At 36.9% G+C, this 27,162-nt stretch overlaps 1 protein-coding gene across 1 annotated transcript in view; it reads right to left on the bottom strand.

Moving 5' to 3' along the window:
* Positions 1-27,162, bottom strand: part of crhr1 (corticotropin releasing hormone receptor 1) — a 131,294-nt gene that overhangs the window by 65,663 nt on the left and 38,469 nt on the right. The window contains exons 3-4 of the mRNA XM_051888462.1: positions 14,828-14,878; positions 13,019-13,138 (exon numbers count right to left, since the gene is read on the bottom strand). Of these exons, the coding sequence (XP_051744422.1) occupies positions 13,019-13,138; positions 14,828-14,878 (171 nt within the window). The remainder of the gene's footprint in view (positions 1-13,018; positions 13,139-14,827; positions 14,879-27,162) is intronic.

The following is a 27,162-nucleotide window of genomic DNA, read 5'->3' on the forward strand; positions in this document are numbered from 1 at the left end:
TCAACCTTTCTTAAGTGTGACGATACCTGGTGCTGTCCATGGCGGTGGTGCTGAATTGGTTGATATCGATGGATCGATAATTCACTCTATGCAGGGCTGCTTCACTGTGTTATGTAAGAAAGCGGTGGTCTTTATAAAAGAATCACTTCAGAAGTAGAAATTGCATTTATCAGGACTCATGGGATCTTATAAAAATAATCCAAATTGCAAACTAAATCTATATTGTAATTTATCTATATTCTGGGGGCTCTATATTCTAGCTGAGCCCCCAGCGTGAGTTTAAGGCAACCATTATTTTAGAACGTATTAATTCTTTGGAGATGCGTCATGAAGCGGACAGATATGTAGGTATATCACGTATTATTTTTCCTTATTTATTCAAAATATTCACAAACTTGTTAACTATATCATGAATTTTGTAAAATATGTGGAAGTGAATGTGTTTTGTCATGCAATGAGTTGGCACCACAATTCAGAGCTGTCGGATTTATGAAATTTTCCCCAAAATACATAGAAGTATGTGGCCGGTGAACTGGGAGAAGAATAGAGTAAACTTTGCTTCATACACAATGTGTATCTGATATGAATAAAACACTTCGTCAAATTATATATTTGAAAGGGTTATTATTGCAGTTTTCGTAGACATCGGTGTATGGAATTTGATTTTTAACAAACTATAAATGTCTTTTTTATATAGCCTAGTACTTCATTCGAATGTGTATTTAAATGTCTGAAACCTAAAATAAACCTGATGTGGTTGAAAACACTGAATAGCTGTGATATATGACGAGCACTGAGCGCGTCTGTCTCTGGTTCAGCGCCAAAGCACATTTGAATTTAACAGAGTGTATCACAACTTCAGAATTATATTCGTATAGACAGTCAATAGTGATAAGGAATAGCTAAGAGTGGTCCAGACCAACCTTACGAACGAATGACTTACATAAGGTATACTTAACTAAGAACGTGTCGGGAAACACATATTAACGTTAAGGTACAGCTTAAGGTATAATTTAAGAACAACATAGAGTTAAGAAGGTTTCGGGAAATCCAGCCCTGGACGTTAAAAGGTGCAATGGCGTTGCTGCCTATGTGTGGATCAGATACCCTCAGACTTCATCAAAAATATCTTAATTTGTGTTCTGAAGATGAACGAAGGTCTTGCAGGTGTAGAACGACATGAGGGTGAGTAATTAATGGCAGATTTTTTATTTTTGGGTGAACTAACCCTTTAATACTAATGCATTAAATTGATCAAATCAATCAAAATTAATCAAAGTTTTCTATTTCAAATAAATTCTGTCATTTTGAACTTTATATTCTGAATGACTTTTCACAAAAACATTAAGCAGCAAAAACATATGTTTTTACATCAAATCAGCATAATAGAATGATTTCTGAGGGATCATGTGCGCATAAAAAAGACTTGCCGACCCAAACATTCAAATGGTAGTGTTTAACAAACTTTTGCTTCTCAAGTAAATTTAAAGGATGCATACATATTTTTACTGAATAACCGGACACAAATACTGATTTAGAAAATGATTTTTGCAGTGCACAGACATATTTTTGAACATTCAGACCTTGTAGCTTCCCTTGGAATACTTTAACGATGCATCTAAATATTCCTTTCTTTTGAACTATATCTGAGAGTGCACAAAGGTTTTAGCTATTACGAGAGTCATCCACCATTTTGAAAAAGAAAAAACCTTTGTCACAGAATCTTCTGTCTCATACTTTATTTTAGTTTCCATGGGAACTGCTGCAACTGTTGCAACTTTGGCAATTTGTGCGGGTATGTAGAGCAAAGATTCAAGTTGAGGTGATGCTACAAGATGATTAGAGCCCTGATTGCCCTATATGGGCCCGGCATCAGCTCCCATCATAACAAGATGCAATTATGGGAGTGATATCAGCAAGAGCTTACCGTCCATCATGGAGCTGTGACAGTAGAGGGCAATGGAAATTAAAGGACATGGCTATTTTCTCTTAAACCAGGCCTGAGACACACTTTGCATTGAGGGAATTCTCTGGTCAGCCGCAAACTATTTAGTCAACATCTGTCAAACATCATCCTAAACCAGTCAGACATCTTTGTCTCTTGAGTTGACTGGCAATGAAATTGACCACATGTGCAGAGTCACTATAGCATCTGTGATCAAATTATATCCTGCTTCTCAAGTGTCTGATATAAAAAGTGCTCTATCGCTCACAGACATGGAGCTGATTCAGCTTGATTGTGTCCCTTGTCAAATTAACAACAATTTCGCTTATCCCTGATGTTCACGGTTTATAAATTACATCTTTTGTTACCTTCACACCAGGATATCACCACCAGATACTAGACTATTCCTGTTAGCACATTTTTTTGGAGTTCGTTCTGTAACTGTTTTGTCTCCTGGGAAAGACTTTAATACTAAAATAGACAAGTAGTAAATAAACCAAGAATGAACGGTAATTAGGAAGCTCCTTATGAAACTTCCGATACAACTCAAAACTTTAACTTGTCTGGTAAAAATAGCTGAAGAGCACAGAGAGAGCCTTGAAATAGTGACTCAAACTCACAAGCTAAAAAAAAAAAAAAAAACGTGAACTCAGCCCACTGACTGCAGGGAAGGAAACGCTCTTTCCATTACTCTCTCACTAACTTCCTCTCGTCTTTGCCTTTTGCTCATGGCAATATTGATTGAGCATCTGAAGGTGAATGGCAGCTCCATAGATCACACAAGCCAACAAGGCACAGAGGAACTGTTACATGGTGAGTCATCTGCCTCCTGTAAACCTCCACATCCAGCCTGTCTGATCAACCACACAATTGCCTGAAGCAGATCTGATGGTGTGACGAGACAAATAGACGGTTGTCAATGCTTTCTCAGCCGGCAGAGCCATTTTTGTCATGATGAGTACAGTGAATGTCACTGGAAAACAATTCTGTATTGTGACATTCTTTAAAGTGTGCCAAAATATTTGTTAAACAGTTGCTGTACGATTGGAGGAAGAGTATGATGAAGAGCAAAGAGGAGTGAAAATTCTCTTGTACTGCTTTTGAACGTGGCATGGCATCTTTTCTGACATGCAGCACTCTAAAAAGGTAATGTTTTTATTAGCATGGTAAATTATATTAAACATGAATTCATCAAAGGTGCATCAAACTGACCTAAAGTGACAGTAAAAACATGTTACAAAAGATTTTAATTTCTTTTGCTGTTAATATATACAGTTATTTTGAACTTTCTATTCTTCAAAGAATGAAACAAAATGTGTCATGGTTTCTACAAAAATATTAAGCAGCACAACTGTTTTATTAACACTGATAATAATAATAAATGTTTCTTGAGCATCAAATCATCATATTAGAATGATTTCTGAAGGATCATGTGACACCTAACCCTTTCAAGCGTGAGTTTAAAATATTATAACTGACACCCCCAGAGTGAGTTTTTTTTTTTTAAGGCAACCGTTATTTTACAACGTTTGCCCTTACTGTGCGTTCAAACCGCCACCGGCGGGAGGGTCAAAGTAAATGACAAGTTGTGGCAACCAGTCGGAGTTCTCTCAAGCAAGGACCTCTACATTCCGATTGGTTGCCGCTGAACCGCGTCATAGCTCATTACCATAAAGTTGACGTGACTTCAACTCTCCTTGACGCTCTCACCGGCCAAGACGCGCCGTGCCGCTCTCGGCGGAGCTCGCTGTCGGCTCACATTGAAAATGAATGACTTCCTGTCACTTTGACGCTCTCGCCGGCGGCGGTGTGAACGCACGGTTATTGTTTCCATGGCGACGCGTCATGCGTGTCACGTAACACACCGCAGCCACAATAACACTGTATGACAGATGTATCGCTATTATTTTGTTTTTCCTTTTTTATTTAAAATATTCACAAACTTGCTTACCATGTCATCAACTATCTGATATTGCGATTCTCAAATATGTGTAAGTTAGTGTGTTTTGTCATTTTAAAACCTGTATAAATTTTTATCTTGATCTATAACGCGATATGGGCGCCGCCATCTTAGTTTGCGCCGCAGTTCACAGAGTCCTGTCAGTCGGATTTACAGGCAGCACGTGAATTCATCAGTGTCTCCCGAAATTAGGGCTGCACGATTAATCGGACGATTAGAAAAAAACATTGAAATCACGCTTAAACGATTTGGCTTAGTGCGATTATGAAATCGCAAAGCTGCAATTATTTTTTATGCGCGGCTTGTCAATGAAGTATGGCTCCAAATGCTAATCCATCTGAAAGCACTGCGAGTTTGAATCATTTATAATGTACATTCGAAAAAGCAACACGCGTCAAACATCTTTCCAGACATGAGAAGCATTTATTAACATCTTGTTCAACAAAAGACAACATTTAATAACATGTTTTTACTCCAAACTCACTTCATAATGACAGTTGAGCATCCTTCTGTGAGATGATGTGGCTTCTTACACAGAATAAGGCGGTTGTGTGTTTATTAGTCATGTTTAATCAATAAAAGCATTTCAATCTTGTTTCAGCTACATCGAAAGTATGGGATTTCCTGGAATGACGCGTGTTCTACTTCGGCAGCAGGGAATATTAGCAGTTTCTGCAAAGAGCGCCCTCTGGCGTTCAGATGGAGAAGCATTTACTACTGATCACAGAGCCGTACAGCTCTGACAAGCTGCGCATAAAATAATCGCAGCCTTAAAATTGCGATAAGTCATGCAGCCCTACCCGAAATACATGTAAGTAAGTGGCTGGTGAACTGGAAGAATAATAGAGTAAACTTTATAGTTACTTAGGCCCACTATGTGTGTCTGATATGAATAAACGTCGGCAAATTATATTTGAATGGATTGTTATTGTTGCTTCCACTGATGTCTGAAATCACTCTAAATGTGTTGTTTTACTGGTGCTTGTGTGTCTTTAAATGAACCTTAAAAAAAAAAAAAAACATTATGTGGCTGAAAACACTGCATAGTTGTGATATATGACAAGGGCTGAGCGCGTCCGTCTCGCAGCCAAAGCGCGAAAGCACAGTTTGAATCTGGCAGGCATGTGACGTCGGTGAACCTTCTAAATCCCATATGTGGGACCGTACTCTCAGGGGCACAGAAATAAAAATCCCATATGTGGGACCGTACCACTCAAAAAGACTAGAGTAATGATGCTGAAAATTCAGCTTTGTCATCAAAAAATAAATTACATATATTCAAATAGTCATAATATTTCACAATATTATTGTTTTGTGTATTTACGATCAAATAAATGCAGCCTTGGTGATCATGTAATGGTCTGGGGGTATGTTCCTTTAAGATTCATGTTTGGGGTTTCCCCCGGGAACCCTGCTTTTCACACAGAGTTGGATATAGGCTAATATATGCTGCGCCGTTCTGCATTCTTTTATGCGTTTCCCTCTAAATATATTTGTTCAAGGTAACCTGTGTCGAGTGTTTCCTTACAACATAAAGTAGGTTACAAGCAGAAGAGACTTCTTTCAAAAACATATAAATCTTATCAACCCCAAACTTTTGAAACGTATAGTGTATACAGTATTTAATAATATTCAAATGAAAATATGAAGATACTCATACTTGAAAACCAAAAAAAAAAAAAAAAAGTTAAATCAAACCAAACTGAGTGAATTTTATGTTTGGACCATGGAGTCAGTAATCTCCACGGTTCCAAAAGCTGGTAATGCTTTAGGAAACCTCAAAAGCTTACAATGACTTCAGTCATAGGGAGTTATCATGCTTTTCACTTTAAATACTGATCCAAATAATTAGTAATTGCCTGGGTTTGGATAATACGTGAGTCATTACTCGTAAGGATTACTCATAAGGATTTGGTAATACTTGAGTCATTACTAAGTATTACCATGATAATCACTTTAGAATTAATTATACATTATGCATTATTCTCATTAATTATGAACCTGAATATAGTAGTTCTTAGTAGTCCTCTGAGAGGTATGAAAAAATAGTAATTATTGATTAGCTAATAGTGAATTACCCATTTTTCAACTAAACACTATTACTTACTAATTCGTTAATCAAAATTTCTTGTTAGTTAATAGAGTGTTAATAATGCGTTACTCATTTGTTCTTGTGCTGTTATTCATTAATGACAGAACAGTATTCTAATCTAAAGTGTAACCCAAAAGTTTACTGTGAAATAACATTTGCGTTTACTTGCGCCCTCATAATACGATTATAATGGGATTTTGACAATTAAAATGGGCCACATAGTACGCCACATAGTTTAATGCGAGTATGTTTACTATGATTATGAGCTCAATCGTATTAGTTTGATCCAAGTATTGCGTTTACATGAGGTAAAATTCAATCGCAATATTGCCAAAATCCCATTATAATAGCATTATGAGGGTGCGTGTAAACACACTCAAAGTAGGAACGATGACAGAAAATGTGCACCGCTATGTACAGAATGTTGTCACGGCTCTGTTTCCCTCGCATGCTCCGCTGGTGACCCATGGAGAGCAAATGTCACTTAGCATAATGAAAAAAGACCCTGCTCAGCTGCCACTGAACTGGCTTTCTCTACCTGTCATAAGAGCTCGCTGAAACGGCGCTGAATTGCAACCTTTGCAAAAAAAAAAAGCCCAGGCAATAAAAGAGTCTGTCAAGGTCAGAGAGAGACTGACAATGCTTGAAGGAAAACAGGAAAAGTGAGACAGGTAGAGGCAGAGAGATAGACAGGAAGAGAGAGAGAGAGAGAGAGAGAGAGAGAGAGAGAGAGAGAGGAGGGATGAGGAGTTATGTCATGTCATGTAAAACCCTCCTCCCACAGTGGGAGTATAATTAACTTTCACACACTTGCCCTGAGGTGGCAACTCAAAAGTTGAAGCTTTTCCCTTCACGTTTCTCCCAAGGGCCGCTGTGTGCTAAAACAAGCCTTTTATCCAATAATCTATTTTTAAACTATAGTTTAAACATGAGTGCACTACATAGGGAAGTAGCAAATGAAAATTATTGTTTGAATTCCATATTCGATCTAAATACTGTACACAAAAGAAAGCTTAATTGAAGCTAAAGACTTTTGTTCTGTTCAAATTCACTCACATGTTCACTTATGCAATAGTGCACATTCAGACTTTTATATCAATACTATGTGCTATAAATACATATTGTGTCTCGTTTATTTTTTTGGATAATGATCATAATTTATAGGAGAATTAAAAACAAGAATCAACATCATACAAAATTTTGGGCTATTTTTATCCCCAATCAAACATTTCCGCATCCAAAGAACAGAGACTCCATGATCAGATCCACTTATACTAGGGAGCAATTTTGGGCTGAGAGCTTGATTAAACAGTTCAGGTGCATTCGATTAGAGTTCATTTTAAAGGAAGATGGATCTCCAGGAGCATAATTTAGCAACGCTGATCAAAAATGACTAGAAAATGCACTCTACTATTCTGATTTCGTGTGGAAGGTCACGCCTCAAACAAGTATTCCATTGTCTATAATAAAATGCAATCAGTGCCTACTTCATGTATTCAAATAAATAAATAAAATCAGAAATAAATGTGTTGAGTGGCAAAAACTAATAGTAAACAGTAATTGTGTGTGTTGATTTGAAATGAATAAATCAAAAACATAAAAGGAATACACACACTTAGTCAAACTGCAAATTCAAAGAAATGTGAGGCTGAGATTAGAAGTCTTTTACCAAGGATTTGAACAATACAATCTATTGGTTTTAATCAATGTTTTCCAATACACAAATATACAGTGCATGCTTGTTTCTAGACCATATTCATTTGAATAACTAAAGATAGTATATCTTGTAGAAGTTTTTGTTTATCACGTTCATTAGGGTTACAATCGAGATTGTCTCTAGTTAATTTATAGCAGTATACTTGCTACAGGTTTGAAACTGATATTGATTCATGTTTTTATCAGCAGATGTGTAGCATCAAGCAGGCTGTGTAGTTTCTGACTCATTAATTGAACTCTACGTACTACACAAGACAACATCTGTCGCTAGATATAAATAATTAGAATTAAAAGTTAAAAACATCCAACGTACATGTGTGTAATTGCTAAAATGCTGGAATTTTTCTCCCTTCGAATACAAAATGGCATTTTACTGTCTGCCATCTGACAAAGTCATTTCAACAATATAAAAGTTTATATAAAAAAATCTGACTAACCATTTCCACAGCCTGTTTTTTTTTTTTTTCACTTTACTGAGACTTTGTGTATTTTCCCCCACAAATGTTCTCCAACAAACCACTGCTAGAGTGCTGTACCTTAAATGTAGTCAAGTGCAGTTGCTGTGCTCAAAATTCTTTTGAGTTTGGTAATTCAATGTGAAAGTCAATTGTAATGAATGCACATTCCTGTGAGATTGTTAAACAAAGCTGTGTCCCGCTGCATGATCTTTAGAAAAGAAGACTCATATAATTATGTTCCATTAAACAAAACGCTTCAATGTCATTTCATTCTATCCAATAAGCTACACCGAAAACACCTCTGCGTTGTTAAAATTAATTAGTAGCACACTTTTCAAATCTCTCAGTACAAAATGTCTCACTTTTCACACTTGTAACACAACTAGGCATTCATTCAAAAACTACTTTTGTCACGATAGTTTCAAAACACAAGACAAGAATACAGTGACATGTAATGAGAACATTTGCTGTTATCTTTCAAATGACTTTACTGGCTTTATATATATTTTTTATTTTAATATTTTCAATTTGTACAATACTTAAACCAATACACTTTCATAATGTAGTTAACATTAAACTTTTCATTTGCATCCGTCCTTATTTATTTTAATGTTTACAAGTATCATTTTTCCAACTGATCTTCATGGTTTGTCAACAAATCCATTGGTATACCTATAGATAAACATATATTCTCTTTTGAGGGAACTCAACGCTGTGTCACTTGCTGATATTATGAGGATGCGTCCTCATAGAACCCGATGTCTCGTGTAAAATCACGCTAATCATTGGTGGACGCAGTGCGATGCTGTCACAAGGTGCGCCCCAGCGTATAAGAAGGCGTCATCGGATTTGTATTGCCTGAAGGAAGAGGGCAGGCATTGGTGAACACTTCCAGGTTCAACACCAACTCATTATTGGCCGGCTCCTGCGTCAGCATCACACACATGCGTCATGCTGCTCACGTGAACAGTGTCGCCCGATACTGAGTCGGCGTTCTGACGTAGAACCAGGAAGCGCTGAATGTAAACATGCATTTTACATGCATTTGTATATGAGAATGACAGAAGAGAAGATATTGTTGAATAAAGTCATTATTTTTGTTTTGTTTTTGAGCATAAAAAAAAGTATTCTCGTCGCTTCATAAAATTAAGGTTGAACCACTGTAGTCACGTCTGACTATTTTAACAATGTCTTTAGAACCTTTCTGGATCTTGAAAATGGTGCTTAAATTGCTGTCTATGGAGGAGTCATATACCTCTCAGATTTCATCAAAAATATCTTAATTTGTGTTTCGAAGGTGAACGAAGGTCTTACGGGTGTGGAACGACATGAGGATGAGTAATTAATGACAGAATTTTCATTTTTGCATGAACTAACCCTTTAAAGTAGGGATGCACTGATAGGATTTTTTGGGGTCGATACTGATACCAATTTTAACAAATAATTATTGGCCGATACCGATATTCATCATTTCCTGTGTTTTGAAATTTTGTCATCAAAATAGGTAGAATTTTGATCATGTTTTAAATCAGCAAAGTTCAAAAACACCTGCATTAAATTATACTAGCTAGTTTATTGCTTCATATTCAAATAATTTCTAATGAACATGGATTGGATCCATTTAACATTTAGCAGGCCTACATAAATACAACAGAACAAAGATACATATGAAATAAACAGTGCCTTTTAGATAGGTTTAACAGTTTTCAGGTACAGAAATAAAGTAAACAATTATAAAATAGCACTGCATATTCTTCTATCTGTATAAATTACATATATAATCCTTTATTGTAACAGACTTTATTATGATTAATCTTTTAATGTGTTTTTGTATACATTTTAATATTTTTTGTAAGTTTAAATATGTATGAGATCTGCACTATCTCCTTTAATAAGGCGGGACTCTTATTTTGACGGGTGTTCTAGTCTACGGACTGACAAGGAGAGCACACAGTTCTTCAGAGATATTTTGCAGATTTAAAGTTTGTCAGTTTATTAAGCACCCCCCGAAAAGGCATAAGATCTGTATGTATTTGTTAACTGTTAGTTGTAATAAGTGTTTTGAGTAATTCGCTGTATGGTGATGATAATGCAATGGAGAGAGATTTTAATGTGCACTTCTTGTTTAGCTCTTATGGTGATGTTATTGGAGTGAAAACAGCCGCAAAAAAACTTAATAAAAGATCAGTAAAGTTTTGGTCATTATTCGGATGGGGTCCGCTACAGTTACAGAAGTTGCTTAGTCAAGAATAGTGTGCGATCTTTTGTTATTTGATTAACATTAAAGCGCAGACAGCAGCGCTAGGATTATCAACAGTCATTATACAGCTCAGTGCCTTCACGCAGTTAATTTATAAACCATCGGTTTGTTATATCGGCCTTTTTCCTGCTACAGCCGATATGCCGATGGTTGTAAATTGAGCAAAAATCGGCCGATACATCGGTGCATCCCTACTTTAAAGAGCATAATAGTAAGAACTAATGAATGACTTTGTGGGCAAGAAGCCCATTAGAGAGGTCAGAAAGATGGGCAAGTACATGTTTGACAATTCTAACAGTATAATTTACAGTACTGACAGTATACTATAATCTACTGGCAGAATGGACACAAAACCTCATAATGGTGCCATTAGATATTACAAACATTATGGATTTTATGTCAGTTTGTTTGGGTAATGCAAGAGGATTTTGTAATGTGATGACATTGATTTGAAATATGTATCTTGCATTATTTGCTATTGATTTAACTAGTGTCCACCTCTTTAACCTCTCTGCCAGGCCTCATTTCCACAAGCTAATTGACTGGTTCATCTGCCATGCAGTCTGTCCTGTTCTGTGTTGACAAAATGCAAATGTTGAAAAGAGTAACACACTCTGTACATGGTGATCAGTGGTGGCAATTCAAATAAATTGGCATCACTGTAATGAAAATTCATGTGCTTGATACTTTACAAACAGACATAGTTAAAAAAAAAAAAATCTAAAGGTTCATTGATTAACCAATAAGATTACCTGGATCTATATGAATGAGAACAAGAACAAATATCACACTTTATTTATATTATACTGTGATAGTCTAATTTTTAATGAAAAGTTTTTCTATATACAACACCATTTAAGTGTTGAAACATCTTAGTAATTTTGTTTATGAAGTCAACTGAAAATCATTAAACATTTAATTTAAAAAAACTTAACTTTTGATGACCTTTTAGAATTTAGTGAATACATTAATTTAATAATATTCATTTATTTATTCATGTATTCACTAAATTCACTAACCTCCTTTTTTTTTTTTTTTTTTTTTAATGTTTAATGATTTATGAATCATGAATATAAATAAATAAATTCCAACAAAAAGCAATCTTCTTCCCATCTTTTTTCTTTCTCTCATTTAAGTACACACAGATTTCGTTCTACTGGGGAATAAAAACCAGAGAAAAGCCAATATATGAGCAGACTTTGTGCAGAGACCTGCGGATATTGTATATGTTCCTGATTTGTGCTGCACACTGCCTGAAGCTCTACAATATGCTGCTGCCACAGGACTAAAAAAAAAAAACAAAAAAAACAAAACAACAACAACAAAAAAAACACATACAAACAAGAAAAATCAATTGTGCTATCAGCTCCAGTGAATCTTAATACACTAATCAACTAAACCAGCATGTATGGGCGTAAGGCCATTTGTTAATGTGTATGAGAGAGTTTATCAACCACAAAAATAAATGATAAATATGCAATCCAGTGGCAGCAAAAATGTTCCAAGCTTTTCTAAGCTTTGTTCCAGGTGCAGGAGAAAAAGGAATTATTATTAAGGATAAAACAGTCCAAATATATCATTCATCACTGAGTACACTCTGTCCCTTGGCCCCACATCCATATTCTCATATATTTCATAATTAATATTTCATTTTTATCAAGAAGCCCTGCAATTAACATTGCTAAAGTAAACAAAAATCATTATGATAATTGTTAGATGTGAAGGAGAATGATGTAAAAGGTAGGAACAAATTTGGAAGGTAGGAAAGCGGAAAGACAGACAAAAAGGAAAGCAGGCTGACAGGAAAGAAAGAAAACGGAAAGAAGGTTAATATAATGAAAATGAAAAGAAAGAAAGAAAGAAAGAAAGAAAGAAAGAAGAAAGAAAGAAAGAAAAACTACACCTCCGTCTACAGGGAGCATTTAGAACTTGGTATTTGTCTCTGAGTAATACTGTAACACTTTTGTCTCTCTCATTACAGCTAGCACAAACAAACAAACACACACACACACACACACACACACACACACACACACACACACACACACTCCTTCACGAAAGAAGATATGGTCGGTACACTAACATTGGCAGAACAATTAGTGAGCTTGTTAGCAATGGTGAAACATAACTTGGTAGCCTGCAAGAGTTCAAAAACTGACCAACATGCAGCACAACACACAGGCCAATTTGGCAGACGCCCACACACTCCCTCCCTCTTTCCCACACACATGAAGACATGAATTTAAAAGCTTGTTATGTACTGTAGCTCTCAGCTGTCGGCTCGGTTATGATGCTCAGACTGCTGCTGTTCCTATCAAGTAGTGCCAGATGTATGCATTCATCCAAAACATTATTTCCACATGTCACAGGCCCGGAAATATCCTGAAAAGTCCAACAACATCGGCTTGACAAGAGATACAAGAATATATGAGTCGAACAACTAGTTCTTCTATACAACAGATATATATATATATATATATATATATATATACAAAACAGCTTGTGCTGTCGTAAACAAGAGCAGACAGAACCGTCCAGACGGGACAAGCATGAAAGAGTAATTCAGTGTGAGATGCTTGACACTTACTGGTGGTGTTGTATCGGACCCCGAGGAAAGTTTCCGGACAGGGGCGGGACACCACTTCTCCAGCACTGCTCCTGGGCCAGCATGTCCCAATGCCATCAATCGAAGTATTACAAAACAAACCTGAAAGACATGAGGAGGAAAAGAAAGAAGGAAGGCTTTGAGATTGAAACATTAGGTGTTATATTAAGCAACATATAAACATACATATTTGAGCTTGTTTTTTAGTCAGGGTAGGGCCTTAACCACCACAGACATTGAGGAGGACAACTCCATTACACAGCATTCTGTATGTTGTTAGGATGACATAAAGGTTTAAAAGTTCCATTTTTAGTCTGGTCTGCCTTAGCAGTCAATGCTTTAAGTGGTCTGCCAGTGCTCGTCAATGTCAAAATGATTGAGATGACCAATCAAATCAAAGTTGCTGGGGTTTACTGTTTCACAGAAACAGAGTTTGAATTCTAGCATGAAGCGTCAATTTAACGCTTCAACACAAAATACAACTGTTTTACGATAGAAACATTAAAACGACCGACAGTAACATCCAATGATGCAAACTATACTTTTTTCTCAAATATGGCCATTTTGAATTTAAAATGTACTTGATTCATGTAACTTAGTGTGACGATAAGACAAAAAAAAAAAAAAAAATACGTGAAAGTATAACTAAATGTAGTCTCAGCCTCAGACGTCATGTCCACAGACTGTTGGCTGGACGTCTGATGCATATGGCACACTTAACTGGAAACACTTCAGGATATGCAATATTGAAATATAATCTTAAATATTTTAAACGCAGCTGAGAGTATCTCATTGGTAGCATAAAGCATAAAAATATTTTTTGAACAAACATGGAAGATAATGTGTAGCACTTTGTGAATGACTGGTGTTACAATATTTGCTGAAATAGCTTTCCGCTATGCACACACACACACAGTCAATACCTACCATTTTAAATGGAGTCAATCAGCTCCAAATATTTCCTATTACATGCGCAGGAGATCATTTAACACTGGTTATTTTCAATGTGGTATCTTGGCAACGATCGAATCTCACAATTGCTAAAGAAACATTATTCTTTAGAAACTGGAGAGTAAACATAGGGCTCTGGCATAAGCACTTAAGTCTATTAGCAGTGATGGCTGCATGGGAGACACGTGGGATTCTTGAGGATGGTTTAAATTGAATATCTTTTTATCCATCTTTATCTCTGTGGCTTTTTTCTATGTGTTTGTGTTAGCTGCAGGGCACACTTGTATCATCAAAAGTCTTTCTTTTTTACTTTCAGGCCTCTTTTCCAGAATTTACAGTTTTTCTACACATTGTTCTTTTAATCAAAACGGATCTCTGGGACCCAGCGGAGATTAAAAAGTGTTTTTTAAGAGTCCTTAATCCTCCCTGAAGACTTTCGCATATATGTCTTAATCCACTGCATTCGGGATAATTTTTTTGCAGACAGAAAATACATTTGGCCAATAGAGGATCTAAAAATCATCTGTTTGACCAACCAATGGCAGACATACATAAGTTGTGTTTGGGAAACCTGTTTTAAAGCAGGCTAATTTATTTTTCCAGTTCTATCTGGTTCACCTTTCAAATTCTGAATTCACTATTTGTTATTTATTATTAAAAACAGAATCCCTATAGTGCATGATATCATGGCCAAATTTATTGCAGCATCTGAAGTAATTTCACATGCTCAAAGCCTACAGTAAATGTTTTTTTTGGGAATATCACAGTCACGACCACTGACTGTAACACAGTGTTTCTGTTTCCGTTCATAGATTGTAAAGACCCGAGGTGTAAACTGACCTGTAGAGTTGGTGGGACTAGACGTCTGGTTCCATAGGATGAAAGTGCGAGCTAGGGAAAGAAAAGAGAAGAAAAAAACAACAACAATTAATTTCATAGATGTATAGTATGGGGTCATGTCCTTTTCTGAAATATGACTTTTAAATGTGTATTTTAAATTCAAATTAAATGTATTTTTAAACATTCAAATAAATACAGTACATACACACATACACCTATTTTTTTTAAATAAAAATACATTTTAAAATAAAATAGAAATAGTGGCATGAAAAAGTAAAATAAATGTTAAATGTCACTTATCAATATTTCCTGTGCAGAAATACAAGTTTAGTGCAGAGCTTCTTATACACAATATCTTATAGGTTTAATGACTTGCAACACCTTATATTGCTCGATAACTGATGGATGATGATGATCCTTGCTAAAAGGATGACATTTACAAACACTCCCACATTCTCTTGTTCTTTCATCTCAACACAAACTGCCTTCATATTTAATTTACAGCATATATTTCTTGGTTTCTCACTGACAAAGGATCACAGCCTGCAGATGTAAAACAGGGTATACAAAAGTTGATCTTGCAGGTAGGGCTTTTTGTAATCTAATCTAATCTAATCTAATTATAATATAATATGGTGAGTATTATTTTTTCCGTTATTCTTTTGTGCTGGTTACATCATTAAACCAATAGGTGGCAACAAGTGAGTATTTACGAGTGAGTCATTTTCATTTACAGTCGATTCATTCTAAAACACTAATGCTGAATTCAGAACTGCATACTAGTATACTCCTCGTACTACTTTTATCATATCTGTCTATGGCAGAAATAATAAGAGTAGTATGTTAGTATGTGGTTCCAAATTCATCATAATTGTATCAGGAATGACTCTCTTTATAAGTGAGTCATTGTCTCGTTCACTCAACTGATTCATTCAAAAACACAGATTTACATATTTGGATCACTGGCACTATTTCTTGTGTGATATTGCTTATTTAATCATGCCCCATCTAAACTCAGGTAAGTTCAAGAAAATTTCTACCAGATAGGGGTGTGCGATACATCGTCTACAATAATATTGCTGTTTTAACAATGTGCAATCTGACATTATCGAGTATGTCCCTCACTTTGCAAAAACCAAACAAAGACACGCCTAGAGAAGGCATACATACACTGCGGGTTGTAGCCTTTTTGATTTAGGTTAGAGTTAGACTACTGCAAATGCGAATTTAGAGTACACGCTCTCACTGGGTGATTTACTCTATTAAAATGCTGTAAAAATTAGTATTTGTCATTCAGGCTTTATTTATATCATATGATATAGTTAAGCAATCACAAAAAGAGTGCTGTTTTTTTTTTTTTTTCAAAATACGACTGCAAATGCGATATTAATTTTATACAACAGTTACGTGTAAAACAATTAAGTGACTGACATTTTAGACACAATATTGCCTGTTTTTCTCTATTTCACGAAAATAGTTTCAAACAAAGCCACATCAGAACTGTTTTGAGTCTCTGAGCAACACACAGCGGTGCTTTGTTACTGAATGAATCAGTCCATTTGAACATTTCAGCTGAATTAATGTTTCGTTTATTGACATGCCGCCACCTACAGGCGGTTTTAGTTTCATATTTAAAACATCTTTTCAATTTTAAAATCATTCATGTTTTATTTTTAAAACATCAGAACATTATTTATGCATTTGTAACTGCAGGTTATGTCATCTCTGAGCTGCATTAAACAGTCACATGCCACTTTAGATGCAGTTTCTATGTTTCCTCTGCATTGCAAAGACGGATTCTGTTGATACTGATTTCATTTGATTGGTAACAGCCCTATAGTGTCTTCTAATTGAATTTATTGATTAAATGTAATCATAGGTATCGACAAACTCAACCAAAAATATCAAGATATTATTTTTTGTCAATATCACATACCCCTAACCACAGAGCAATTCAAGCTTGAAGTACAACATATACAGTAGGCAATGCTTTATTTGTGCATCTTGAGATGTGTTTGAATTATACTGTTCATTTGATGCTTTTGAGCCTGAACTAGAAATTCATTGATGGTCTTTTCAGCAGAGATGTGAATGAAGGCAATGAGAAACAATAAAATCCATTCATTGTTGTTTTCATCAGATCTTTTGTGCATCTCCAATCAATATGTTGTTTACAAGCTCTCATAAATTGTAAAAATTGAACAAGCATTTTTGGATGTTCAAAGTAATTACAAATACACAACGTGAACAAATAAGAAGTAAAACAAACTCAAATATAACTCAAAAGTAACTTTTAACTATACAATATTACCACTGTTTGTCAAGCATTTGAACCTTTACTGTGATATTAGCGCTCCTTAGTACTGCAGATTTTTTTGCTGCCTATAAATTCATGGTTGAATTTGTTTCTCTATTCACCCTCCTGTCTGCTGTTCAGTAAGATAAAACAAGCACACATCTATTAATCTTCTACCCCACAAAAACAATGGACAGTTCAGCTGGAGCAGAACACACACACTGGCGCTAATAACCCAAGCTAGCATGTCACCGTGTCTGCTCATCCTCTGGCCTGGAAATAACAGGTGAGCGGACAGGGATATCTATGCTGAATATTTCATAATGGATATGAGCAGATCTGCTCTCAATGTCTTTTCAAATCACAGAAGCGGATCTGCAAAACAATGTATTCTCAGTATCGTGCTGTAAACATATTGATTTGAAAATGAGGTTCCACCCTACGGAATGAAGTTTGTTTGTTTGGCAGCACAAAGAGGGACACCGCTGTTTCTGCAAATGTAATTTATCCTGACATCCATGTTTGTGTTTATGTCAGAGATTTTATGGGAACAATACGCCTCTCAGGAAATAAACGCATATGATCTCAATGTGCTTTATACAAGCTACTGCACATCTCTCAGAGAACAAATAAATCTATTCTTGGATGTAATCTACTTGGAAAAACTGCGCTGATAGTGTGAGATTTACTTTCATACATTTCTCAAAACATCTGCTGAAAAAAAACCATGATAATGGCCACACACCAAATAAATTTACAATCCTAATTACAATATATGGCTGGACGATATAGCTAAAACAATAGTATCAAATGTTTTACGCACAATTTAAAAAGAAAATGTTTTAAAAGTAAAATACAATTTAAAAAAAAAAAAAAAAAAAAATTCCATAGCGTTTTCCACTAAATGAACAAGAATTGTGAATATAATTACTGTAAAATTATTATTAAAGATTATTATTAAATAATATTACATTGTTATTTTACAACAAATTGTAATAAACAGCAATATTTACATAGATTTATTTTACTCCAAACGCAAACAAACAAGTTTTGAATCAGTTCATTTAAACACAACTCAAACTGATTCTCAGCTTTTAAAAATGCTGAAACACTTCATCAGAGCTTGAAAAGGAGTGTTACCGAATGCACTTCCTTCAGAATTTGTTTTGTACTAGAAACCCGAAAACAAGATGTTCAGCCCCCACTATGTTGTTTATGTTTGAGGTCAAACTACATGTGATATCGGTGCCAGAATGATGCTGAGGACACCCACGGCTCACAGTGTGAACAGACAGAAATGTTTGCTTGCAGATGTATTTGTCTATTTGTGTGCATATGAAAGAATGAAATATGAGTGTTCACAGAACAGGCTAAACATATTTGCGGTCAGCATTTGATTTACTTTAAAACAAGCCTACATAATTTATTATGCATAAAGCTAACTGCACTTGCTATAAGACTAAGTAATGTGTAATAAAATACATAAATGTAAAGGGTTAGTTGAGATGCATAAAATTAACTCACAAGAATTTTGCAAAACAGTGTCACCCTGATCACAAAAATCATAAAATATGTTCACAATAAAATAAACAAATAACAAACAATATTTTTTTTAACTTACTTTTAAATATTGCATTCAATGTTTTTATCTGCCTCAATAGTGTAATGTTTTAAATTACAGGACTGAACATTTAACTGCTCAAATTAAAAAAAATTAAAATGAATTGCAATTAATTTCATTAATTAATCAACATCAATGCAATATTTAATATGATTTTAAATCTATCTATCTATCTATCTATCTATTTTTTTCTGGTGAAAGAAAAACATAAATGAAGAAGAAAGCCAAAATATTAAATGTCATGGATGAATATTTATTGAGTAATCCACTATTTTGTAGAGTGGGGTCAAAATGACAATTTTCACCTGAGATTTAGAGCCAAATTACAGGAGAGTAAAAATGACTTTATAAAGCATCATTTTATTTTTACACAGAGATTGGCAGGTCTGTTAGTTAAATCCGCTGACTTTAGCAATGTTTGTTGCATGATATGCCAACAGTGACAGCACTTCTTGAATTGTTTGCTTCAAGTTTGCATGCCTGTATCCCAAGAAGTATTACAGATATCTTAATATCCTTTTAGATTCTGGTTCTTAAACTTTTCTTTTGGTATCTTTATTTTAAAGGCCCTATATCAGGGGTGCCCACACTTTTGTTTGCATGATGATCCACTCAATGAGATCTACAAAAAAAAAACACAGTTTAATTTAAAAAAAAAAATAAAAAAAAAAATTTCAAATGCTTGTTGCTACTACTGCAAGTATCTCTACATGGAATTCAGGAGAAAAATAATAAATGTTCATTGTTGATATTCAATTTTAACACTAAACTCAAAACACCTACAGCACAACAGATTACAGCAGGGCATTTAACTTATTCTAATGACTTGCACTGAATAGAATCAGACAGTTTTGCATAATCTTTGTCAACAAAACACAGCTGTCTAAACTGGTGTCAATCACAATTCACAACTGACGGAGCACCTGCGATGGTTGGCCATTCAAACGGATTCATTGCCAAGTACAAGGAGGAGGATACGTTTCCCAACTTCTTTAATTATCATTGTATTATACACCAACAAGCTCTATGTGCGAAAATGCTGAACATGAAAGAGATCATGGATACGTCCATGAAAATCGTCTGCTCAATACGTGCACGCTCACTTTCATGCGTATTTGGAGGAAGCTGACTTCACGCTCTGTTTTCCGAACTCTGAAGCTCTTGGAAGGCGCGAAGCAGACTAGTTGTCATGGCAACTGAATAAACAAAAACCTCATCAAAATTTATTAGTCAAATGCAAGTCAGATAGAAACTAAAAAGAGAAGGAAGAACATTGTTATATTTCTTTTTATTAAAATTTAACAAAAGCATTTATTAAAATTGTGTGCGATCTACCAGCAATGTCTTTGCGATCGACCTATTGGGCACCCCTGCCCTATATGGTTCATTCCCAGAGATATGAAGATCTTAATGTGGCTCCATTAATAAATTGGTAAATTGTACACAATTTTAGTGGTTGAAAACCACTTTGCATAGAGCTGATATTTTTTTCTTTTAAAGAGAAATGTCTGAAGAACAAATAATGTTGAAACTAATAACTCTCAGTTGAATGAGGTAGTTCACTATTAGCTAATCAATAACTGCTATTTTTTCATACCTCCCAGAGGACTACTAAGAATTACTATATACTGGTTCATAATTAATGTGAATAATGCATAGTGTATAATTAATTTTAAAGTGAAGGTAATGGTAACCCACTAGTAATGACTCAAGTATTACCAAATCCTTCAGAAAGAATTACTAGTTATTTGGATCAGTATTCTAAATGAAAACTCCCTAGTAATTGAAAGAGTATGAGGTTTTTATCATTTAATTTATGTATTTTCATTAAATTAATTTCAACTGTCAAAATTAAAGAATTGTGCTTTCTATCCAACAATCTTCTGGAGATCAGCAATAAATGACAAAGCTCTTGACCCATCCTGATACAAACACAAACAGCCCCTTGTAAAACAACAGGCAATGTTCAAAGGTCAGCTTGTTAAATGACTCTTAAACTTCTCTTCGTCAAGACTCTCAATTAGTATCACTAAGGTTACCACAGACACATAAAGCAGATAAATCCAGTTAGTCAGAAACACTTGATTAGCCCATTTCACCTTAAAACACAGTCCTTTTTAAACACTCTTTTTCTCAAAGTGCTGATGCTGCCAGTGAGGGACCATCAACATGGGTGTTGTTTTCTGCTAGCTACTGTGAAGTGTTTACAGCTAATTAAAGAACTAGACGGTACAAAACTCTACGTTTACAAACTTTTACTGAATAACCTCAAAGACATAGACGCAACAAGAAATCAAAGCCAATTATATGTTTTCTGGTACAGAATACAGATGACACATCCATCTCTCATCTGTCCCTAAAAAGGGCATCATTTGAAAATCAATTTTCTTTGAGAGTGAAGGTCCACGTTTTTTGGACTTTATGACACTCATTCAAGACCTAGATATTCAAGAGACATTTCTATCTTGTTCGGAAAGCAACTAGGAAGCAACATTCAACATTATCTGTCTCTTTTTGTCAATACTGAGCGTGACAGATGGGTTGAAGGTATTACTCGGCATTTCATAATCGTCCCCACAGGGACCAGCAATCCCTAGACAGCCACATCCCTGGCCTGTTTTCCTTCCTTGCAATGCAGAACATGCAATATTGAATCTAAGTGTGGCAGACATAGCACATCCATAAAAAACATTTCATTATTCAGCTCAGATAGCCAATGTGAGTTTTTTTTTTAATCCAGTAAAACTACACAACATTGACTACTTGTGAGTTCGCAATTGTTGCGCTGGCACCAACAGGCTTTGTTGCCGCAGCTGTGCTGGAGATTAGTGGTTGAATTCTTCAAGACTTGTGTAATTATATCATCACTTGGTCGAGCTAGCCAGTGTAAGGTTCTGGTTTTACAGGCGTTCAGGACAGATTAATTATGCGTTAAATGGTGAGCATTTAAAAATACGATGTTTGGATTCATCCAGGAAAATCTTAGCTGAAATTGCTCACAATTTTATTGCAGTGTTAATGATGCACAAAGAAATACGATTGTAAGATGAATAAGATATTTGACAACAACTGCAAAAAAATGTACCAGTGCACTATTGACTCACCGAATGGTTGTACGACCCTGTACACATATTTCAGTCAGTGGTGTAAATGTGATCCATTAATTAATCTGTCTGTATTGTCTGTATTTAAGAGGAAAGCACACTAACAGCAGTATGTGAGAGATTTACTCTTTGAAGTTTTAAGGATGGAGTGCTTGCCAGATTTCACACCAGATTGATTACACCTGACCTGTTATAAATATCAGAACATAGGATCAACTTTTCAGCAAAGTATCCATTACTGCAAGAAGTCAAGATCTATAATAATTCTGGTAAAGAGTGCCTAAATAGGTCTGCAAGTGACCGTTACTGCCCATAGTGAAGAGAAAAACAAAAAAACAAGAGATTTTTCTCAATTGATTCTCCAAGACAGCATCAAGAACGAACAGAGACTGTTGCTAAGGTTTCCTGCTTCTCAAGATTTTTTGTTTCTCTGAGAAAAAGACCCTAGTAATCTTACAAGCTTTAGACAAGATCACAAAAGTCACTCTTCTTTTAAGTGCTTAATCCTGTTCTATACACAGTGCGACCATTGACATAACTGACAACCATGTTCTGAAGTTGAATTCACTCTCAAAATCTACAGTGGTTTACAAGATAAACATTATATATATTTATATATATATATATATATATATATATATATATATATATACACTGTATATATTAATTCTGTTTTTAAGAATTAAACATTTCAATTGTATGACAACTTTCTATTAAGGTGAGATGAATAAAACTGATAAACATGAACTTTTCAATAAAATTCTTATTTTTAAAATAAGAAATAAAACCTTTTTTTTAATTTGGTGTCATTTGATAAATCACACAAAATTTGCTTTTGTCACGGCTGGGTTGCAAAAACTATCAAGAAGGCGCTGTCTCACACCTTAATAATAACATCAACAAAAGTCCAACAGAGGAGGACAGTAGGGGGTTTAGGAGGTTGGTGAAGGGCAAGCAACCAGGACAGGGCAGAGACAAAGACAGAAGTAGCCAAGAACCACCAGCAGGATAGTCAGGACGAAGGTCCACAGCAGAGATGATGTAGGGGGGAGCCATGGGGGAGGCTTGGCAGCAGGATCCAGGGAGACCACTGACTGAGATGGAGCTGTCAGTGGAGAACCAGGTGGAGCCGCGGGACTGTAGGAACAGGGCGATGCCAAGGGTCCTGGTCGTGGAGCCAGGGTACCGGAGGACTGAGGCGAAGGCAGAGTGACCGAGGACCAAGGCAGGGTCAGAGCGGAGCCCGACAAAGCTTAAGGGGTGAAGGGACGAAGCGCAGCTGAAAGCTCGGATATCCATGGAGCAGGCAAAGCAACGATTGACCAAGTCAGAGCCAAAGGGATGAGGAAGCCTGGTGGAACAGAAGGGACGGCAGTCCCTGGTGGAGCCGAGGGGGCAATGACAGGTCTAGGAGGAGTGACGGGCATTGAGGTCCAAGGTGGTGCTAATGCGTCGTGTGACGAGATATCGCTTGCTCCCCACTCATCATCCCTGGCAACGCTAATTATGGGGAACACCTGGCAATCCCAGGTGACGGAGATAAGACAATCACCCAGAGGGAGATATAAACACCACCAAGGAAGATGAGGGGAGAGCCGTATGGATTCTCACTGGGTGTGTTACAAACCTCTGTGTCTTTTCTTTACCTAGAGAGTGACTGACTTCCCCAAGTGAGTGTGGATAACCCAGCTAGTTGGCTAAACTACCCTCTCTTCGCTGGGCAAGGAGGAACTGCACTTCTCCCCACAGAACACTTCACCTGCACGAAACACAGAGACTGAGTTTGATTGCACCTAAAGACGCCTTCCGGGGCGACACTTCACTGCATTCTGTGTCTGTTCTCCTCTTTACCCATAGTGGAGCGCTACATTGGTGGATAATGCGGGCAGGAGACCCCAGACACGAGGATCCCAGTGAGGCAGCCTCTCTCCCTAGTGTGGGGGATGTAATCCGTCATCTTGCCGTAGTGTCGGTGTGCCAACAACAGTTATCAGAACGGCTTGTAGTGGGACAAACCCAGGTGGCTGAGGACCTGGTGTGTCTTCGTGCAGACTACACCAGGACCCTCTTGGCAGATGTCAGGCCCCTGGCGCAACCCACAGCACTTCCAAGGATGACTGAGCAGGATGACCCAGAAGCTTTTTTGCACACGTTTGAAGTTGTTGCAAGGAGAGGAGGCTGGGAAAAATCGGAGTGGGTCCAGAAGTTAGCACCCCTTCTCACTGGGGAACCACAACAAGTTTACTTCTCCCTCCCACCACCCCACCTGGATGACTATGATTTTCTGAAGAAAGAGATCCTGGCTCAGGTAGGACTCTCCCCTGTCTGTGCTGCCCAGAAGGCCAATGATTGGGTGTATGATGCGCAGGTACCCATCCGCATGCAAGCGGCCCAACTGACTCGACCCGTCAAGCTTTGGTTATTGTCAGATGATGTCACCCTGACTGAGGTTATAGAGAAGGTCCCTGTGGACAGACTGTTATGTGCTCTACCCTGCCCACACAGATGCACTGCCGGACTACAAAGTCCACAAACTCTAGCGGAGCTGGTGGAGGCAGTAGAGCTGTCCGAGGCTGCAGTGGCAAGGGAATCAGGAGAGAGAGCTGCCTCATTCCCCCGGAGGGTTACTGGGGAGCGGCGAGAGATGATCAGCACCCACAAGTTGGTGAGCGCTACAGTCGACTGTCCAAGGCTGGGCTGGCGAAGACTCAGACCGAGGTGAATCACTAGTGGGCAGAGCAGGAGCCGAAGGGCTGAGGAGAGGCAGTGCAGGCAGGACTAGAGGACTGGACAATATAGGCAGAGATGAACAGACAGGTTTCACAGGAGAACACAAGACGGGTAAAAAATCCATGAACGGCACTTTTGGCCTACAGGGAACAGGAAGGGAACTCAGTGTGCAGAAACAGGCTCGGTGCAGGAAACAGAAACGGGCTCGGTGGAAGAAATAGAAACGATTGTGGCAGACTCCGGCTCTGCATCTGCAGTGTGCACAGGCTTTGCCATTGCTGGGCTGGTGGCTGGCACTCTGCTTTCCTCCTCACTCTTGCGGATTGTAAATGGCAAAGCGTTGTGGAGGGGTACCTACTCCATGTACTCCTTAAAGCTCCCCAGAGGTTCATCTCCAGGCAGACACACCCTGGTCTTTTCATTTAGGCCCGCCTGAAAAAAAAACCAGGAAGGCTGGTGTCGTCATAGTTGACTAGATGTTGTAAATCCAGGAAAGCCTGCATGTGTGCCTCTAGGGACTGGTTCCCCTGCAAGAGCAGGATGATTCTGACTGCTGCTATATTCATAATTAGGGTCTATTAATCTGTCACGGCTGGATTGCAAAAACGAGGAGAAATGGATCTAAACACAGCAGTTTTATTTAACTGAACTGAACTGAACACAACACAGAGCTTAAATAGACCAAACTAATCAATTAACGAAATGAACAGGTGTGACAGACAATAAAGCAATGAAAAACCATGGAAACTAACAGACACACAGAAAACTGAACTAAACGTGCCAAACCCACCCATAAACAGAAACAAAACCAGAAGATCCCTAACAGCTTTAGCAATAATTGAACCAAATTTTATGAATTCTGAATTTTATACTTATAGCAAGTTAAGCATATTTAAATAAATCTACAGCAAAATGCTGCTGGTTGTTATTCAGGAGTGACACCTGAGTTCCAAGAACAGGAACAATAATTTAAGCAATTTACAACATATTTACATGCGACTGTCAATCACAAAATGTTGCAGTGTGGGCCAAAGCAATAGTTAATTTCAGTTTCCTCTTCTCTGAAACATGCATCCTCTGTGCCAAATAAAAGCAGATTTTTAAAATAACCAGTTGCTCCAATGCCAATTCAATGAAAAATTAAATTACCAAATGACACATGGTTTTTGTTACTGTCAATTACCGTTGGTATGTTCTGCAATCAAAAGTTTAAGAGAAATCAAATTATGTGGGGCATGCTATCTGCATTAGTTTTTTATCGCTCTTCACTCTGGCTCATTGTCATCTATTGTCTTATTTTTTGCCTATTTTTTTTTTTCTTTTTTCTAAAGAGTTGATCCTTAAATGAGAAAGCAGCTGTGAAAGAGCAACCGTGGAACAATTTTCTCAGTTCAAAATACAAAACACAACACATAAACTGTTTATGCAGTATATTACTGTTTAAATTTATTTGCAGAAAATCTGTTACTTCATCCCCTGAGAGTTTCACACCAATTCACACTCACAAAGCCCTGAACGCAAACAGATCTGTGGTGTATACCAGCATTCCAGCATTAGTGCTCGATTTACCCCATGCTTCAACTGCAAACCAAAATAAACTCCAGTAAGTCTTGGGCTTGAAAAGCAGCGTGAAAAACAACAAACTGAATCCAGCCACCACAACTTTCATCTCCTTATATTGCCTTTTCTGAGCAATAACAGTTATGTTTGTTGCGCATGACGTTTTGTCTGCACTGAAAAGTAAATGTCACGTATCCATGAAAGACCATAACCATCAATAAATCTTGCTTCACGCTATATGTCCCCTTTCGTTAGATGAAAAATGAGTTCAGAGTTCAGAATATAAAACCATTATAAAACCAGGGCTACTCAACTTTAGAGAGCTCAGGAGCCACAAAACTGGATCCGTTTAGCCACAAGGGCCTCACTTGTAAGATTTATATCTAGTTCAGTGATGAAAGTCTAGAGGGCGCAGGTCCTTTACATGCAGTCTGCAAGCAATCACATCATTACTGCATTGCACAAGCTGATTGGCCTGAGAATATGTGTGTGTGTGTATATATATATATATATATATATATATATCTTACTATAATTTGTATAATTTGCTCTCGTGCAGACACTAGAAATTGAGAGCAATAAAATTCTATGCTTTAAATCCACTGTAGTTGTAGGCCTATACTGTATATTAAAGGCCCACTGAAGTGTCTTGAAACGCACAGCGTTTTTTAATGTGTTGACGTACTTTTTAAAATAGCCAATAGTGTTTCGTTTATATCACAGCTCGGCCAGTGCTGTTGAGCTTGGCAAAGCCTCATTTCACAGCTTATGACAGCCACAGTCTAATACTGAAGATTCCCCTTTAGATTTAGATTAAATATGATACTGTTGCTAAAGCAAAACAGTGATGATAATCATGATGAGGATGTGTAGTTTGTGTAGATGTGTCATTTTGAAATATATGTTGATGCGTGCATGGCACCGGTGTTATCTCTTCCACTCGTCAGTGCTGTTTCTAATGTCGAGTCTGTCTAACCATTTCTCCTCATAATCTCCTGTTATAATTTATTCACCCTCATCATAA

Source organism: Ctenopharyngodon idella, chromosome 3, assembly GCF_019924925.1.
Source record: "Ctenopharyngodon idella isolate HZGC_01 chromosome 3, HZGC01, whole genome shotgun sequence".
Classification (NCBI taxonomy): domain Eukaryota; kingdom Metazoa; phylum Chordata; class Actinopteri; order Cypriniformes; family Xenocyprididae; genus Ctenopharyngodon; species Ctenopharyngodon idella.